At 44.5% G+C, this 17,186-nt stretch overlaps 1 protein-coding gene across 1 annotated transcript; it reads left to right on the forward strand.

The window, feature by feature from the left end:
* The first annotated feature begins 2,168 nt into the window (after positions 1–2,168).
* Positions 2,169–15,457, forward strand: GSG1L2 (GSG1 like 2). Its single transcript, XM_019755237.3, has 5 exons — positions 2,169–2,476; positions 10,783–10,830; positions 11,881–12,033; positions 13,297–13,408; positions 14,757–15,457. Exons 1-5 carry the CDS (start codon positions 2,179–2,181, stop codon positions 15,013–15,015), a joined length of 870 nt encoding a protein of 289 aa, XP_019610796.3. The 5' UTR covers positions 2,169–2,178; the 3' UTR covers positions 15,016–15,457.
* The last annotated feature ends 1,729 nt before the right edge of the window (positions 15,458–17,186 follow it).

The raw sequence follows: 17,186 nt of genomic DNA on the forward strand, positions 1-17,186 counted from the left end.
GAGCTACTTGGTAAGGTGCCATATCTTGCCCTAACTCTCCAGAAGAGTTTCTTTTTTCCTAGCAGTTTCATCACTGTGCCTCTCAAAGGCCCGTCTTACCCCACTTCTTTCTATCCAGCTCCCAGCATCCCTTTCCAAGTCTTCCAGCCTCATGCACTGGAGGCCAGGTGGAAAGTATCCTGATTGGATGAAATGCAGGTCAGCAAGAGATAAAAAAGACATTTATGAAGCAGTGGTTCATAAATGTCTTGGGTTTTTTTTGTTTTTGTTTTTGCTTTCCATTCAAGTTGAACCATAGGAGCTCATCTTGGTTAACTTATCTGAATGAATTCTGAACAGCTGGGGAAAAACAGGTGAGCATCACTTAATAGAAATCCTTGGAAGTCTTAAAAATCCCATGTGGCAAAATTTTTAACCTTTAGCAGTGAATGTTCATAATGAACAAAGGCCTCCCAAAATCGAATCTTGTAATGATGTGACCTCTGCAGTCAAGGTGGTCATCTCTTTGGGACAGCAGAGAGCAAGATAAAGTGACATAGAGAGAGAACAATGCCCAAGTGACGGGCTCCAATTCTTTTGATATGGCCATAAAGCTATTCTGTAAAAGCACATTTAAGCTATCTTCTAAATTGCATGCTGGCAAAGAAAACGCCTGCTTGCTAAGAATATTCTGTCTAATCTCTTTCAACTTTTCTCCAGAAGCATCCTTTTTCTGAAGGGATAGGAGTTGGGGCCGCACAGGACTTCCCCCTCTGTTGGATGGATGCCATCTAGTGATAAAACATGGTAACTCCTCTTCCCACAAGATGGCACAGGGCTCCAAGCAAATGGTCCCAGCTCATGGGCTACTAACAGCACTTAACACAGTTTCTCAGCCTTCGTCAGCAGCAAAGTACAGACAGAGTGGCATTAACCCAAGTGACACTGCCCTTTTCTCCTATCTGCCCAGGCTGGTAGATTCTCGGTTATATCTGGGAGTCTTCAAAAGGTGTCTCACATGTAATCAAGAACGTGTGTGTTTCAGCTGCCAGGTGGAATTTTCTGCTACTCTCCTGCCCTCACTGCTTCATAAATGTCTTCTGACCAAGAAGCACCTTAAGTCTCCTTGGCATCACCATTCCTGCTGTGCCCCCTTGACAAAGGCATAGTGATGTGTCAGGAGCTCTGCCTGCCAGCTTCAGAGGCCCCAGGATAGTGTCGAATTCTGGCCTTACGTGGGGTGCAAACACCCTCCCCTGTTCTGCAGAGCTCGTGGGCCCTGAAGCAGGCTGCCTGTACCTCGAGTCTCCCAGAGGCCCCGGAACAGGAAGTTGTCCTTGGCGGTCCTTCTCTGTAGGGCTGGGCAGGGACCAGGCTGTGCAGGCCTTGAGATTCCCCAAATCCAACACTGAAAACCCTGCTCAAGGCAAAAGGCAAGAGTGGGGAGACTTTACCCAGACACCCACTCAAATTACCCCTGCTCTTCCATCAGAAACCAAAACCCTCCACAGTAGCTAAAAGATAGAAACAAGCCAAATGACCGTCAGGTGACTGGACACAAAATGTAGTCTATCCACATGGTGGGGTAGTATTCAGCCTTCAAAAAGGAAATAAATTCTGACACATGTACACGCAGATGAACCTTGAGGACATTATGCTAAGTGAAATAAGCCAGTCACAAAGAAGGAAATTCCGCTTATACCTGCAGGGCTCAAATTCAAAGAGACGGAGAACAGAATGGTGGTTTCCAGAGGCTGGGGGAGGGAGGCTGGGATGTTAGTGTTGAATGGGGACAGAGTCTCAGTTTTGCAAGATGAAGAATTCTGGAGATTGGTTGCACAATGCGAATGCACTTAACTGTGCACTTAGAAATGGTTAAGATAGTAAATTTTATGTTATGCCTATTTCACCACAATTACAAAAAAAGAAAACGAAAACCAATGCCCTCCTCAGCATCTACATCCTGGGGAGGACTGTGATGGGAGCATGTTCCAGCTCTGTGCTTTCTCATGTGGCCTCCTCAGACCTCAGACGTTCACATGGACGTCACAGGCTGGAGTGCACCGATTCCCCAGGGGGGAGGGGGAGACAGAAGACTGTAAAGATGCCAGATGGCAGGGCTGTGGCGGGTGGGTGCCATGAGGAGGACGGGGAGGAGGGGCCCCCTGCTCATCCTGACACTGCACACCTCATGCAGCCATGGACAGGGCCTGGCGGCAGTGGGGGACGACCCTCCTCCCCATCTGCCTCGCCCTCGCCTTCTCCCTCACCGCCGTGGGCAGCAGCCACTGGTATGAGGGGACCCGGAAGGTGGCAAAGCCACTGTGCCGGGACCACCCGGGAGAACTGCCCTGCATTCACTTCACCAGGGACAGCAGGAGGGACAACGGGAGCCAGGCCGTCCAGTACATTTGGGAGACGGGGGACGACAAGTTCATCCAGCGCAGGTTCCACGTGGGGCTCTGGCAGTCCTGCGAGGAGAGCCTCAGCAGCACAGGTGAGTGCGGCCTGCAGGGTCTCGGGGTGACAGGTGCAGGTGGCCAGGGGCAGCAGCTCTGTAGCCAGGCTGCCTGGGTTTGAATCCCAGCGCTGCCACTGTCTGCCTATATGTATCCTTGAGTAAGTCCCTTCACCTCTCTGAGTCTCTGTTTTCTGATCTATAAAATAGGAACAATTGCAGTTCTCATCTCTAGCGTCACTATTAAGATAAAGATGAAATGACCTGATTCACATAAAGCACTGGCAACAGTGCCTGATACAGTGTCAGCCTTTATTAAACCTTCACTTTTACCATTTGCTGGGGTCACCCAATCCCTGGAGAATAAAGAGTGGCCTCACCCAACCCTAAACTGCATCCCTGCACTTTTAAGGGGTCTTAGAATGGAAGGTTCTCTTAGATAACAGGCTTTGAACATCATCGATGGGAAGGGAACCCCTTTATGGAAGAACTCTCAGAAGTAAACCCCTTAACAAGTTTGACCTTTATCTCAAGCAATCCTTGAAATAACCTAGAAAAGTAAATATTATTTCCTCAGCTCGCAAATGAGGAAACGGAGTCTCAGAGAGTTTCAAGTCACGCAGCCGCAAGTCCATTTCTTCCCCATTATATTACTCAGTGCCAATTCATCACCATCTTTTGAACTTCTGTGGCTTTGGTAGGTTGGTGATGAGGGAAATGGTGAAGGAAGAGGAGAGAGAAGAGGGAAGGGAGGGGTGAGTATTTGGAGCTCATCTTTCAGAAAAGAGTGTTTTTACCTCATAAAGAACTGAAGAGAGAAGAATTGGACTCCTCAGTGTTAGGCAGCCTGGCTGCAAACCCCAGGCAATGCTCGGGGCCAGAATGTTCTTCCTTTCCTGCTGGAAAAAAACAAACCCTGAAGGTGGAAAAGAGAGGACCCCTCTCCATCCCCATCTTTTTCTTGACGTCAGGTTTGTTACATTAGGTTTTTGTACAGCTTTTAAATGTTCCTGGAGTCCCTAATTGCCTTTTGTTTTCTCATACTCATAACATTAGTTGTTTATTCCTGAGGTGTAAGTAAAAGGCAACAAGAAGGAACCTTCTGAGGTGCTGTGTACCCCTCCCCATCCCTACCCCAGTGGTCATTGCGGAGGGGCGGTGCCAAGCTTTACCCTCCCGTATGCCCATCTCAGTGTCCATGACCTTGGCTTTAAGTGTGGTGCAGACACTGCAGAGTTACCTGGGACTAAGGCTACTGGAGGGACTTTCCACACCCTTCTTCTGTGCAGAGTAAACTTTCTTCCTGTAAGTCCACTCTCTCTATCCTCATGGACAGACACAGGAGGCTCATGCATCCCTGGAGGGTCCCCAAGACAGTCTCAGATTTTTGGTTTGGAAAATATGGTCACCATACCCATAGGCAAATTGCTGTGGAACTTCCACGCCCCTTCCAAGCCCCACCTGAAGAATGCCTGCTTTTATTTCCACAGCTGCATATAAGTGTCACACCAGTTACCAAATGTTGGTGTGCATGGCAATCACCCAGGGATTTTTTTTAAATTCCAGATGCCCAGCCCTGGAGATTCTGATTCAACAGGTCTGGGATGGGGTCTAAAAAACCCCATTTCTTTAAAAAAATTTTTTACCAATGGTAATATTTGCACATAGATAAGACATTGAATTGTTTTTGAAAGGCTTATAAGAAAAACTAACAGTCTCTTGCTCCTTCCTGCCCTATAACCTAGTCCCACCCTTCATGGGAAACCACTTTTAGCTTAGTTGTTTCTTCTAGTATTTGCCTCTATGTTTCCAAAAAATATGCGACATTGCTGTCTTCATGTTAGATAGACATCATCTATTGACTTCCTGTTACAATAGATAAGGATAAATCTCTCACACCACCACATCCCATGTCTGCTATGCCATCCTCTTCACATAGTTATATTGCTTTTATATTTAAATCAATAAACCAACAATTTATTTAGACTGTGTAAATATTGGTTGTTACAGAATCGAGGAGGTGTTATCATTGCCTTAAATCTCTTGTACAGCTGCTTGTTTTTCCTGGAATTTCTAATTGCATTTTCTTTCCCCATCCTCATAGCATTGTTTTGCATTCCCCTCAGCTCTCTTTTCTAGCTGGTGTTATCTGTATTTATGATGAGCTCCCCCATGTCCCAGGGTACAGCAAAGCCTCCTGGAAAGAGGGGACTCAGAGCAGTGTAGAGTGAATTCACTACAAACGATTTCCACATCAGCCACAAGACTAGGAGAATGAAGGGATACAAAGGCAAGTGAGCCACAGTGGTGAGAGCTGAGATAAAACTAAAACAAGAAAAAATATGACAATGGTTGTAACAAAGACTCATACGTGATATGGGGATGGAAAAGAGGAAGAGGTTATTTACAGCTCTGGGCATGGGGACGGCTCCATAAAGGAGGTGGTCACTGTGCAGGCCTCAAAGCAGGACTGTGATTTTAATTGAAAGTGACTGGGTATGAGGATATTCCAGGCAGACGGAACAGAGTGAGCAAAGGTCTGAGGCAGGACAGCCCAGGTGTTTGCATCAGAGTACAAAACAGGGGAGACGAGGAAGACTCATTACAGAAGAACTTAACTCACATGGCTCTTCACCTGAAGCAGCGTCTCCTCCCCTGCAACATAAGGTCATGGTCACTCCAGGACAAGGAACCGAATGGGACAACATTCCCCAGAATGAAAAAGCCTACTTGGAGAAAAATTAGAAGCCTAATTAGAGAAAATAAAATTGATACTATTTGTAATGTCAGGGAGGCGAGGCCAGAGTAGAACCTGAACTTGAGGACAAGAGTTAGAATATTAGGTGGATGGGAACGGCCTTCCCATTCCCCAGTGACAAGGGGACTGGCAGAAGGGACTGTGCATGGCCTGGGCTTGAGGAAAGGGTGGGATTGGAAACCTCATCGCTTAAGCAACAGTAAAGGCACAAAATTCAGGGTGGATCAGAAGCAGCTGCAAACTATCTATCTGTATGTGGTGGGTGCCTCATATATTTACACGAACACTATGCAGACAGATGATAAATTGTCCTGGACTTTCTGATAAAACATTGTTATGCATGTGGGAGGAGTGGGGGCTTTCTCAACCTGAAACAGGGCTGAAAGCACCGTTAAGGGGCTGTGTAAAAAATCTTTCAGGCTTCTTCCTCTAGAGACAGGCGTCCCCTTGGTGCTTTCATCAACCTATGGAGTGTTTACCACACACACACTGCCTTCTCATGGATCACACCACTGAAAGGTTCATATATTGTCAGGAGCACACGCTGAGGTTTAAAAAGTGTTGATGTTCTCAGTATTCCTGGATAAAGCCAAGGGAAAATAAAGGATGTATTTTTGACCACTTTCTGATTTATGTGCATCTTGCATACTTGATGTCAAGCCAGAAAGAGACTTTAATGCGTGCCTTGCTGGGTTTTCTCAAAGATTGCTCCACAGAGAGGCCTGTTGAGCTATTCCTTGTAAAATTAAATCAAAAGAGTTTTCATACTCAAACAACTTTGGAAAATGCCACCTATTACATTTTCTTCTTGGAAATTCACACGAGCACATTAAAATCTCTGACAAGTCCCATAATAAAGAAGCCTGTTTAATATTACATATCCCAATGTTTCCCAAAATTAGTTGACCATAGAAAAAAAGCGTTTCTGTGGAATAAGGATGACTATTCTGTAAGATTAGTGTTCAGTGGAACACTCTTTGGAAAGGGCTGATCTAGAACAACAGACTCATTTTACAGATGGCAAAACTGAGTTCTAGAGGTACAAGTGTCCCCACTGAAGACTATGCAGCTCGATATTGGCAGAGCTAGACATGGGACTCAAACTTCTAAACTCTTAACCCAGACTTCCCATTACCCCACAATACCCAAAACTTAACTGAAGGACAATTGTCTTATTATTGTGTCCATCAATCTAAAAAAAAACACCTCTGCTTACACTTTTAAATATTTCCTAACGTAATAAGGTCATCCAAATAAACCAAGGTCTCTAAATAGTGTCATCTCTTTTAAGAAGGAGGAAAGGACATCTCCAGAGCAACTTTCTTCTCCCCAGAGAAATACCATCAACTTCATATGCTATAAGATATCCCTAAAGTAAAAAGTTTAGAATTAAATTTTTACTAAATAATAGTTAAAATAATAGCAAACATATAAGGGAATAAAACAAAAGGCATACATCAGAGATTGCAAATAAATGCCTACAGGAGGTGGTAACAAAGTGAATGAAGCAGGGCTAGCCTGCAGTGCCAATGACCTTGAAATCTCCTCACCTAAAGGGGGCAGCCTCTTTCTTGCTCAGCTCAGCTTTATGGTCACGTGGGCTTGTGAACTCAATGTTGTCAAATCCTTTGATTTTTCAAGGGAAGTAATATATCGGGATTTCCACATGAAATCTCCCAGTATCTTGAAAACATTGCATAGGCTCAAGAAAGCCTGTTTGTAGTAGAATGAAGCCTGGGGCCCCCGGCTGTAGATTATTCCACACAAACATCTGCTGTTTTGCCTAGTTTATCTCAAATGCCTGCGAGATTTGGAGGTAAATGGGAAGGCACCCAAACAGTACTCTGGAGAGGAGGTCAGAATGGGTGAGGGGAGCTAAGGAGAACTGGAAGTAAGGACTCCAGACTGGGGAGGATACTCCTGGGCTCCCAGGAGAGGGTCCTCGTGGTATCTGACTGCTGCTGCCCCCTGAGGCCTCACTGGATGTTTTCCCTCTGAATCAGCTCCATCACCAACACCTAAAAGTTGACCCTCCCGGGATCCTTTACCTGGAGTGAGGTTTTAGGACAGCCTCTGCACAAGTCACCTTGAACAGCTCTGCACTTCCTTCCTAATACCTAACGTGCCTTTCAGGGGAGGCAGCACCTTTGGATTCCACCCTCTGAAACAAGATTTGAAATGAAAATTCCTGGTTCAGGCAGCACTTAGACAAAATGCCCTTTTCCTTAGCCAAATGACTTAGTCAACAATTTCTGATTCTGATTCTCTGCTGTTCTGCTAAACTCAGAAAGTTCAAAGATGGGGGGCCTGGGAGCCCCATAAGGGGTGGGGGAAACAAACGGAGAACGGATGCCAGAGGCAATCACTGGGGACTTGGACACCATTTCCTAGCTGGCTGGCTGCACCGCTTGGCTGGCCAAGCACCGTCGAGCAATGTGGCACCCGCCGCTCTGGCTTCACAGGATTTATAAAGGTTTTTCCTTTTAATCCTGCTGGCCTCATTCAAAAGGAACACCACTTCTGAGGATTGAGATTGATCAAGAGATCACCACGGTCTGACTCTTTTCGCCCAGGCTAAACTCACCCTGCTAAGCCATTGTGAATTCTCTTTGTCTCCTTGGTTAGCCAACACCATCTCTTCGTCCTGCCTTTGGCTCTGGACCTGGCCTTCACTTTATTCCTGAGAGAAAAGGCAGCCTCTTCAGCAGACGAGACAGACCCTTACCCATCCATATACTGTGTAGAAAAACAGCAGGTGGGAAGGCAGAAAAAGGTGCTGGATCTCAAGTGGGAAAACCCAGGTTCACGTCCTGACTCTACCAACCTGTTTCAGCCTGGCCTCCAAATGTGCAAAATAGGGGTGTTTGTATTTGCCTCTATCAATAATTAGACACACAGACAAGTGTGAGGCAGTTCACAAAATACTTTCACGTCGGAGGACTTTTATTCCAACCACTTCACTGGTGAAGAAAGCACGGCTCAGAGAGTTCAGGAAGCTTCCTATGATTACTGATTGCGGCAGAACCAGGCACCAGAGCCAGGCCCGGATTTGAGTGCCACGTTCTGTCCCTGATGTCCATCAGTTGCTCTCACTGCTGGCCTGAGCAGGGGATATAGTGAGGAGCTGATGACATGACATGGAAAAAGGGCCTCCTCTGCCTCACAGAGCTTTGTGAAAGAGAGCAAGTGTGAGCGCTGAGATTTCCCCAATGCTGTGGAGACCGCCCTGGTAGAACCGGGGGACCAGGATAAATTTTCGTCGCTGTGACCATAATACCACTGCTGCTGCCCAAACCAGTGAACCATCCAGGGAAAACGTCCAATTGTATCAATCCCAACCTGACTTACATAAAAAGCTGCGAGGTCCCTGCGGCTGGATTAGCAGCCCCGTCCCTGACTCTGTGGCCCTCAGCCCCAGGTGGTACATTTACCTCCTTCAGACCACTTGTGGTGGACAGTTATGTGATACACAAGTTCCTGATGCACAAGCAAGTCAGAAAGTATCCCAGCAGAGCAACCCAACCAAACGGCTGCATCATAAACCCAGATGTGGTTCCTCTTCTTCCCACAGCCCAGCAGAAGGGCCGTGTAGGAGTGCGAAAACACCAGGGCACTTGGAGTGTCAGGAAGATGAGCTGGCAAATCTTAAGGTTTATGGCCTTTAGGCACGTACCACATGCACTGTGTACCTGTTCACACATATGGTCCTTCCCGTGAGAGGCTGATGAGGTAGAAGGTGACTGCCTCATCAGAAGGCCGGTGCTAAAGAAGCCAAAAGGTGGGCTCTGGGGTGGGGGGTCAGGTGAATGGAGGGAGGACCTCAGAAGAAGAGGAATTTAGACTTGAGGCTGGAGGAAATAGGGAGCCACTGTATGTTCCTGAATAGAAAAGTTACGTGGAATTTTCTCTTATAAAAGAAAAGTATTTTCTGAAGTCTAAAGATTTTCCCCAAAGTTATTTCTGTCCCTAAAAACTTCCAGAAAAGATAGGTGATCTCAGGGTACTTACAATCTAGAAATAAATAATGATTCATGCTAACCGTGTGCAAAAATAATGCAACGAGATCATTTTATTCTAATAAGGTTTAAATGCATATTAACTGTGAGAGAAGCTTTTTTATCTATTATCTCGTCTGATTTTCAAAGCAAGGTTAATGTGGGGACTATGGAACCAGTTTTATTTAGAGATAGGAAAACCATTCCATTGAAGAGTTGATGACCTATGCCCTCTTGCTTTGGATCTTGCTCTGTTTTAGCTGCTACCAGCCCAAACTGAGAGCAGCTCCCTTTGTCTCGGCCATCTTTGTGTCCCCTGGCACTTACCCTAAGGCTTGCTGGATTGCATTAAATCAGTGATGTGGCAGGATAGAATTGGGCTTGGCCTCTACGGGCCTGAGTTCTAATGCTGAAACTGTCTCTATCTGTGCTGTCTTGTACCATCCATTTTCCTCAGAGGTCCCTGGGCCCATTCCTCGAAACCACACAGGGAAGAACCAGGTGATTTCCCAGGCTCCTCCCACTCTATAGTCTGTGATTCAATTTGGGGCTGAAGTATTTATTAATGGAGAGAGAGTGGGGACCCATCTGGGACAGGACCTCACAGGGTAATTGCTATGGCCTCAATCCTCCATCTGTCACCCCCCAATCCAGAATTTAGTTACATCCATACACAAGTAGCTACTTATGGACTTAGCTTTTTCAAAGGAACTGCACATCTAAGGCAGCAACACAAGCTTTTCCAGACGGTGTGTGCAACATGAAAGATGATCCAGGCAAAGCACACCACACACATACACACCCCCTTGCCCGGCAATGCAAAATAAGTCTGGTGGTGGCTTCTGCCCAGTACCGGGTGCACACACAATAACTTCTCCCTTTCCTTTCATGCTCCAGAAAGTGTGATGGAATACAAGCAGCTAGGGCACTTAGTGACAGAGCTAGTTCTGAATCTGCTCTAATTCATTTACAAGAATCATTAAAAACTTTGTTGTTTTCCCTTTAACCAGAAACAAATTATTGGAGACTCATCATAATGGATGGTGTTTGGGAAGCTGAGAACCACTGGTCTAAGCCTAGCAGTATCAGACCAGATGGGTTAGTTCTGCTGCAGTAACAAACAACCCTTAAATCCTAGTTGTTTAAACCAACAAATTTATTTCTAACTCATTCTATATGTATTTTTCAGAATGGCAAGGGGTGTCTCCTCACTGCAGCCATTCGGGGACCTAGGCTGATGGAGACTCCATCTGGATATGTGGTTCTGTGACCACAGAGGCAGGGGAATGAGAATCAGATGGAAAATGCCTTGGCTCTGAAAGCTTATGACCAGCAGTGACCCACCTCACTTCCACTCCCAATTCATCGGCCATAGAGAAGTCATATAGGCAAGCCTGAATTCACTAGGATGTGATTGTATTAAGCTCTCACAGGGAAAGGCACCACATGTCTGTGAACGATACAACAGTCTGCCACACACCCCAAGCCTTGTTCAAAATGACCGGCGATACACTGAAGGAGCTAGGGACACAGCTGGCCGCTAATCACAAAGGCTAACACTACTTAACGTACACATTCTCTTTATCTTCTAGGTGAAGAGTGTAGGAGTTTCCAGAGTATAATACCAGCTGAAGAACAAGGTGAGTACCTTACTCATGTTCTGTCTTACTGCTCTCCTCACAATCCAGAAAATTGCTATTGTTTTTGTTGGGGCGAGGGAAATGGTGAGAGAGTTACTTACGGTTTTTCCATGAAGTTGAGTCCAAAAGCTAGAACCACTGGCTCTCTTCATGTGACCTGGTGGTGTTGGAACATGTTAAACAAACAACTTTGCTTGTTTGCCTTGAGGAAGGGGAAGCCTGGATTTGTAGTGTTTGCCAATTTCCGTGGTGTAAATACTCCCACCTTGGCTAATTTCAAGCTATCAATCTGAGGTGAATGCAGAGCTGGGAGGAGATGCGCTCTGGCACACCACTGCCCATAGCACTCTTTCTTCTCTAAGACACTCATCCAACCTGTCCTTACTTTCTTAGTACATGCTTTCCCAGCTAGAATAGAGGTTTTGGAAAGGCCTGGATCACTTCTGTTTCATTCATGGCTGCGTCTCCAGCACCTAATTTGTCTCACAGGAGGCCTTTTACAAATATTAGCTTCCGTTCGGGTCCCCTTTATCTGTTCACCTCCACATCCAACACAGTTCCTTGAAGCTGTAGGCGGGATCCCATCCAGAGGGTAAGTAACTGGTTCACACAGGAACAAGTGAGGTTTTGACATCTCTAACCAGGGCTCTTAATACTCTCAGACTCTTCCTTGTGTAGGTTTGTCTAGCTTCTTCTTTAAAACGACAAATGTCTTGTGGTGGAATCAAAACAACAAGTTAATTTTTGAACTGGGGAATGGAGACCCTAGTATCTCTCATGTAATCACGTCAGAGTTTTGCTTTAGTTCTTTTTCTTTTTTCTAGTTTTCTTCCCCGCTAAAGACAGTCTTTATAAACTCATCCTTCAAGCCCTAGGAGCCCCCTTTCATTGCCAGCTTTCCAAAGTTCAGCAGTGGTATCTGTGGTTTTTCACCCTGTGGTGTTTGTTGTTTTTTGTTTTTGTTTTAGAAGTGAAGTAAATCAAAAGATTGAATATTCTAATCCTTCTGATTTCTAAATGCCCAGCATCTGTCATCCCTATATCTTGCAGGTGTGCTGTGGCTGTCTGTGGGAGCTGAGGTCCTAAATATCCTTCTGATGTTGACAAGTGCCATCCTCCTGGGCTCCAGAATGAGTTATCGCAGCGCTGGGGTCCACTGGTTCAAGGTGGATGCCTCTGTAGCCATCCTCATGGTGCTTGCAGGTACTCCTCCATTAGCATCATTAGAAAAGCCACGTTCCACACAGCTTGCCCCAGAGGAAATTGGCAGAGCTTCAGGCTGGCTCTTTCCTGTCAGTGGCCAGTTCAGCAAGACAGCTGCTCCACTGGAGAAGTCACTGAGTTAATCCCATTGGGAGAAGCAATGATGCTTTGGGTGCCTGATGAAAAGAAAAGGGATAGGCATAGATGGTGAAAAAAAATGTATCAATGTGTCTTTATCACAACCCTAGGAAGGAAGTACACTGTCTCTGAGAATAGAAGGTGCCTAATTTAGTACAATGGTTAGGCATGAGTCTGGGCAGAAATACTGCCTGGGTTCAGACCTCTGCTACTTAATGGTTGTGTGACCCTGGGCAAGTTACCTAACTTCTCTAAGCTAGATATCTCAAAAATCTATGGTGATGACTAAATAAGAATGCATCTAGTATATAGTAAGTACTCAATATGGCAGCTTGTTCAAAATTATTATCCAAGTTTGGTGTAAATATCCCAGAAGAATAAAGAGCTCCTTTTTTTTTTTTTTTGGTCTTACTTCTATATTCTCCAAGCAACATTTAGAGCAACTTAATTTGGTCTCCTGCGTGGGCCTTTTACCAAGAAAAGAACCCTGAACAATGACTCCCTTCATTTCTCTGGCTGGACACACAAGGCTCTGTTGATAGGCCTCAGTCCAGTTGATAGATCATTTCTGTGCTTGATAAGTATAACGCATCTTTTCCAAGCCTTATCATCAGGGAATAAGATGACAAATCCAATCTCTGGAATTTCATAGCAAAGAGCCAGTCCTCTTTGGAGGCTCTTGGAGACTCCTCCCCACGTCCTGGCGTCCCTCAAAGTCCCTTAAGGTCATGAGTAGGCCTCCTTCTGGATGTCTCTTTAGTTTCAACTGTGCGAATGAGACGTCAAGCGGAATGTTTAAAGATTTGTAAGGGTAGGTGCATTATAAGGACTTGAGACATTCCCATTAATATATAAATAATTGCTCCTACCAATTAAAACTAATTTCTATTTGGAGCACTAAAGCGGATCCACAGTTGGCCCCTGCCCGTGGGAGGAATGACATGGCAAAGGGACACACACCACTGTGTAGATTTGTGAGTATAATAAGAAATTAGTGTATATATGAAACATGAAGACTTCTTGGAAGGGCTCAAGAAGGATGCTGGTGGGGCCCTTCTATCCAACTCATGCCAAGTGGGGAAATTGCATTCTTAACTCAAAGCTCACAAAGGTTTCCTTGTGCAGGGCTGCTAGGGATGGTGGCACACATGATGTACACAACCATTTTTCAAATCACCGTGAACCTTGGGCCAGAAGACTGGAGGCCTCACACGTGGGGCTATGGCTGGTCATACTGGTGAGTTATTGCCCAGGGAGCTCAAGGTCTGATGGACCAGTGAGGATATACGCAGGTTTTGTAGGACCACTGATTTTAGTCATAGCTCTGGCACCTGCTACATTTCTGACTGCGGATTACTTTTCTTAAACTCTCTGTAGCCCAACTTCCTTATCTGTATTGTGATGATACCTGTCTCAGATGTTTTCATAGGCATTTAAAAGGATTATGTTTCTAAAATGTTTGGCACAGAGAAAAGTCCTCAAGAAATGGAGACATTGTTGTTATTACATTTTTAAACACAGCTTAGGGGAAAATGTCCTGAGCTATAACTCCGAATAAATACTTCAATGAGGGAGACCCAGCCTCTGTGTCTAATGAAAAGACAAGACTGTGACATGGCAGTTCTGTCTCTAACAGAAAGACTCAGCCATGTCATACAAGACCACGGGGGTTCTCTGTGATGGGGACCTCCGAACCACATGCGTCTTAAAAATATATCTACATATGCTTACATATTCATCCTGTGTAACAACCTGTGTTAGCTTCCTCTTTGTAAAATAAATAACACTGTCAGGGCTTACTCCCTCATGCTACTATTCCAGGGTTTGGTGAACATGTCTGTGTTCCTGTTGTCCACAAGCTTCTTGATTGTCAAGCCATATTTAAGAATGATTGGAAGCTCCGGAGAGCAGTTGGAACTTAGTTACTCATAGACTTTTTTTTTTTTAATTATTTTTGTAATTGATTGGATATGGAGCCATCTATTTTACCTGGGAATTCCACCCCACGAAAACATACACAAATGTCAGTGTGTAGAGGTTCTTTCTCAACCACCACTTTGCTGGGTTCTGTTGAAAGATGAAACATGTAGACCATTATCTCAGAAGGCAAATAAGCTTGCAGAGGATAGGGATATAAAAATGCCAATCTCCATTGCCAGTGTCCTGGCTAGAACCAACAACAATAATACCAAAACATAACACCTACATGGAGTAGATGCTATGCTGAGTACTTCTCAAGCAGTAACTCTTTGAATTCCTCACAACCACCCTGTGGGCAGTGTTACTGTTATTCCGGTTTTGCAAATGAGGAAACTGACACAGAGAAGTGAAGTCACCAGCTCAAAGTTGCACAGTTAATAAGAGATGGGTGCAAACCCCAGGTGCAAATTCAGCGCAATGACTCCAGAATTCGCTCTCTTAAGCAGCAGGCTACAACACATCGGCTGGTCTCTGAAACTTGTGATCCAAGATCCAGGCCCAAATTGGGTAGAACTGGGAGCTGGTTTGTCACCAGACTGACCCCCAGCAGGAAGCCCTGGAACACAGCCCCTCTGCTTTTTTCTAACTGTGCCTTTCATTGACAGTCTCGCCTGGGGTTCTTTCGCCCTCTGCATGGCGGTGTCGGTCATGGCCATGAGCAGATACACAGCAGCCCGCCTGGAATTCACAGAGAAGCAGAGGATACAGAAGGGCAGTCAACACTCTCAACACAACTTTCCGGAACCCAAGCCTTCGGAAAGAGCTCGGGAAAGAGAAGCTGCTCCCAGCCCGGAGGGGCATGCCCTCATGAGTTTATCTGAGTACCTGCCACCAGGTGCCCCAGTCAAGGTGTCCATGTGCTAGCCAGTGCTTGTGGCTGCTGGCTATGCACAGGCAGACAAGCCAGGCACTTAAGTCTACCAATGAACATCTGTGGGGTAGGCTTCAGAATGCTGTGGTCCAGGTAAACCTTCTACCCACCATCTCATCCTTCCCTAAAGAGCTTTAGCTTCAGCCTCTGATTCCTGTTAAAATGCCAGCATCTTCAAGTGAGATAACCCTTACAGAATACATCAGCCATTGACACTCTAGTATAAATTAACATCTCAGGCTTTCCTGACAGTGAGTTTAATAAGGGTAACAAAGAAAAGGGGAGCATGTGAGCACTAAGACAAGCTGAAGAAAGGGGAAAGAAAGACTTTAACTGCAAAGAATGTAAAATGTGTTGCCCGTACAGCTTTGTTGACAGAAGAGTCCAGATTTTTTTTCCCTTAACTGACACACACAAGTTGATAGTATGTATGACTATCCCATACATTCTTTTTAATTTTAATCAAGAAGACATGAACTTCAAAATAAATTTTTTGTCATTTTAAAAATACTTTTTCTTCGAAATTTTGTAATTTCTATCTATAGTAAAATCAGTTTGGAAAGATAATCAAATGATAAAACAAAATGAGAACAGTCAAATGGAATGACATCTTATCACAGTTAAGTGGAACAACTGTTTGAATTGTGCTTAAATTGCGAAGCACTCTTGCTTCTAAAAATAAACACTGCTAAACATGCCAGCCTTGTTTGCAGCAATGTTTCCTAATGTGTTCAGTTACAATATTGTATAAATTTATCTTATATTTTAAATTAACCATGTTATAGAAGCCACAGGTTAGACACGTTAGTTAGGTTTTTGAAAATAAAATGGACTGCCAAATTCTAACAAACCCAAATATATTCTTGCTCGGATTCACTTTAAAAATGTACTTGCATGTTTAGTGAACACATCATTTCTGGGAGAAAAAAAACCACCCTAATGTTTCAAATAAAATCACTCAATCTGATTATACTGAACTGTAATATTATACTGTCATATGAGTAGAATAAGGGAAAATTCAGCTGACTTCTTCATGTCTGGGGCACTAGTCAAGTACCTGCCTAACAGATGCTGGTCTCATGGAATTCTGTATTCTGTTGAATGAAGTGTATTTGAAGAGATATATAAAATGGAATTTTCCGGAATTAGCTCAATACAGAGAAGGCTGGGGTTTCCTGGGCCATTTCCTCACCTAGAGCAGAAGGGTTTGTACCCAGCAGCCTCTGCCCTCCACAGGGTGCATATTCTTTTATATGATTCACGACCCCTGTGTATCTGTGCAGGTAGATCCTGTAGTCACAAAATCGGGTCACAGTCTGACCCTAGAGAGAAGGAAATGCCCTGGAAATGTTTCCAAAGAGACGCTCTCTTAGTTCTCTATCCAAAAGAAAAACAAAAGAGAAGAAAAGAAAAGAAAAAAGCATATCTGTAGAGAATGTGGCTGAAGGTGACAAGGAAGAAAAGAATTTTCTGGGGCCACGTGAGAGAAGTTGAACTCATCAAATGGCACAGGTGGCACCTGGAGAAAGGAGCCAGTGATCAATGAGACACCAGGGCAGGGCAGAGGCTCAGGTCAAAACCGATGTTTGCTACATCCTCTGAGCTCCTAAGGCACTTTAACACTTTTGAAATATCGATTTTGTGAAAGTTTCACATATGTAGAGAAAAGTACACACACCCAAAGTGTACCGCTTAATGAATTTTCAGGCAGGCAGCATAGATGTGCAACTTCCCAGATCAAGAAACAGAACCAAGGCATCTCATTTTCATCTGTCTTGGCTATAAGAGAGACCCAGGTGTATTTTAATTCCTTGTATATTGAAATAATTTCTTTATACAGCTGTTCCCCTCTTATAGATTATAAATTATTTCTCTATGGCAAGAACTATTCTCTGTATACCCCTCATCTAGAATAATGATTGGCAAATGGAATCCTCCCTCCCCCCCCACACACACAGATATATCTGGAAGTATATATATGTGTATGTACAGAGGGTACCAAAAAAAGTATACACATTTTAAGAAAGGAGAAAACTGTATTAATATTGTAATAATATATACCGATAACAAAAGATGAATACAAGTCATGTGTATACATTTTTTTTGGCACCCCCGGTATATAGAGATTCTATCTAGCAAATGAGTATATATCCACTCTATCAAA

The sequence above is a fragment of the Rhinolophus sinicus genome, chromosome 12, assembly GCF_057876585.1.
Source record: "Rhinolophus sinicus isolate RSI-liver-muscle chromosome 12, RSI-T2T, whole genome shotgun sequence".
In the NCBI taxonomy this organism is placed as follows: domain Eukaryota; kingdom Metazoa; phylum Chordata; class Mammalia; order Chiroptera; family Rhinolophidae; genus Rhinolophus; species Rhinolophus sinicus.